Here is a 2,061-nt window from a genome sequence, read left to right on the forward strand (position 1 = left end):
GAGGGTTAGAGGGTTAGAATTCCCTGGGAATTCCCAGGAGGGTTAGAGGGTTGGAATTCCCTGGGAATTCCCAGGAGGGTTAGAGGGTTAGAATTCCTTGGGAATTCCTGGGAGGGTTAGAGGGTTAGAATTCCCAGGAGGGTTAGAGGGTTGGAATTCCCTTGGAATTCCCGGGAGGGTTAGAGGGTTAGAATTCCTTGGGAATTCCTGGGAGGGTTAGAGGGTTGGAATTCCCAGGAGGGTTAGAGGGTTAGAATTCCCTGGGAATTCCCGGCAGGGTTAGAGGGGGATCCAAGGGACGGGAGGAATGTGGGCAAGGGAGATGCTTTTAACGGGAATCTTGAGAAATCTGGGATACCTGGCCCTGCCAACGGTGCTGGATTCCCACCCGGAGGGGGGGACAACGTGGGAAGGAACCAAATCCAGGCTCCCCAGAGGGAGCTGCCCTGGGAATTCCAAAGGCTTTGATCCACCCGGAGGGCTCTGGAATGCGGGGACGGGAATTCTGCCACCCCCGTGGGGGGAGCTGTGGGGTGTGGGTGTGTCCCTTTTTCCAGGGAAAAGCGATTCCAGAGGGAGCCTTTTCCCCCCCCCGCAGTGAGCGACCCCCGGCTGTGCTACGTGGGCACGGAGCCCTGGAAGCCGAAGGAGGCGCTGGAGGAGGGCGGGATCATCACGGACAGGGCCGACATCTTCGCCTTCGGCCTCACCCTGTGGGAGATGCTGACCCTGAGCATCCCACACCTGACCCTGGACAGCGGGGACGAAGGTTGGGAGCCTCCGCGTTCCCGGCGGGAATCGTCCCTCGGTGTCCCGGCTGAGCCTGCCCTGGGACAGCCCTTTCCATGTGGGAATTATTCCCAGCTGAGCCTGCCCTGGGACAGCCCTTTCCATGTGGGAATTGTTCCCAGTATTCCAGCTGAGCCTGCCCTGGGACAGCCCTTTCCATGTGGGAATTGTTCCCGGCTGAGCCTGCCCTGGGACAGCCCTTTCCATGTGGGAATTATTCCCAGAACCAAGCTGAGCCTGCCCTGGGACAGCCCTTTCCATCTGGGAATTGTCCCCAATATTCCAGCTGAGCCTGCCCTGGGACAGCCTTTTCCATGTGGGAATTATTCCCGGCTGAGCCTGCCCTGGGACAGCCCTTTCCATGTGGGAATTGTTCCCAGTATTCCAGCTGAGCCTGCCCTGGGACAGCCCTTTCCATGTGGGAATTGTTCCCAGCTGAGCCTGCCCTGGCACAGCCCTTTCCATCTGGGAATTGTTCCCAATATTCCAGCTGAGCCTGCCCTGGGACAGCCCTTTCCATCTGGGAATTATTCCCAGCTGAGCCTGCCCTGGGACAGCCCTTTCCATGTGGGAATTGTTCCCAGTATCCCACCTGATATCCCAATATCCCTGGCCCAGCTGGAGGCCGTTCCCTCTCCTCCTGTTCCCTGGGAATTGGGACCCTCCTGGAACTTCCTTCCAGGGAATTGTAGGAGCTGGGACAGTGCCAGGATGGCACAGAATCCTTAGGGATGCTTCAGGTTGGAAAAACCCTCTGAGATCACGGAATCCAACCATTCCCAGCACTGCCCAGCCCACCCCTGACCCGTGTCCCCAAGGGCCACATCCACAGGGATCTGAAATCCCTCTGGGAATGGTGACTCCAGCCCTGCCCTGGGAAGTTCATTCCAAGGTTTAACCACCATTTCCATGTGGGAATTGTTCCCAATATCCCACCTGAGCCTGGAGGGATATTGGAGGCCTTTCCCTCTCCTCCTGTTCCCTGGGAATTGGGGAACGCCCCCCGGCTCCCCCTTCCTGTCAGGGAGTTGTGGAGTGGGAAAAGGTCCCTCCTGATCCCTCTTTTCTCTGGGATGAGCCCTCCCAGCTCCCTCAGCTGCTCCAGCCCCTTCCCGGCTCCCTCAGCCATTCCCGGTTCTCCAGCCCCTTCCCAGCTCCATTCCCTTCCCTGGACACGGAGATGCTGCCAGGGCTGGAGCCCCTCTGCTCTGGCTCCGGGCTGGGAGAGCTGGGAATGGCCAGGCTGGAGAAGGGAAGGATCCCGGGAGAGCT

General features: G+C 59.2%; 1 protein-coding gene across 1 annotated transcript in view; it reads left to right on the forward strand.

The window, feature by feature from the left end:
* The window catches only part of PBK (PDZ binding kinase), a gene marked incomplete at both ends in the record, with an annotated part of 2,886 nt that overhangs the window by 501 nt on the left and 324 nt on the right, over positions 1 to 2,061 (forward strand). The window contains one exon of the mRNA XM_027632823.1: positions 599 to 1,372. Coding sequence (XP_027488624.1) covers positions 599 to 1,372 — 774 coding nt within the window. The remainder of the gene's footprint in view (positions 1 to 598; positions 1,373 to 2,061) is intronic.

This window comes from Corapipo altera, unplaced genomic scaffold (assembly GCF_003945725.1).
Source record: "Corapipo altera isolate COAL_440 unplaced genomic scaffold, ASM394572v1 60120, whole genome shotgun sequence".
In the NCBI taxonomy this organism is placed as follows: Eukaryota; Metazoa; Chordata; class Aves; order Passeriformes; family Pipridae; genus Corapipo; species Corapipo altera.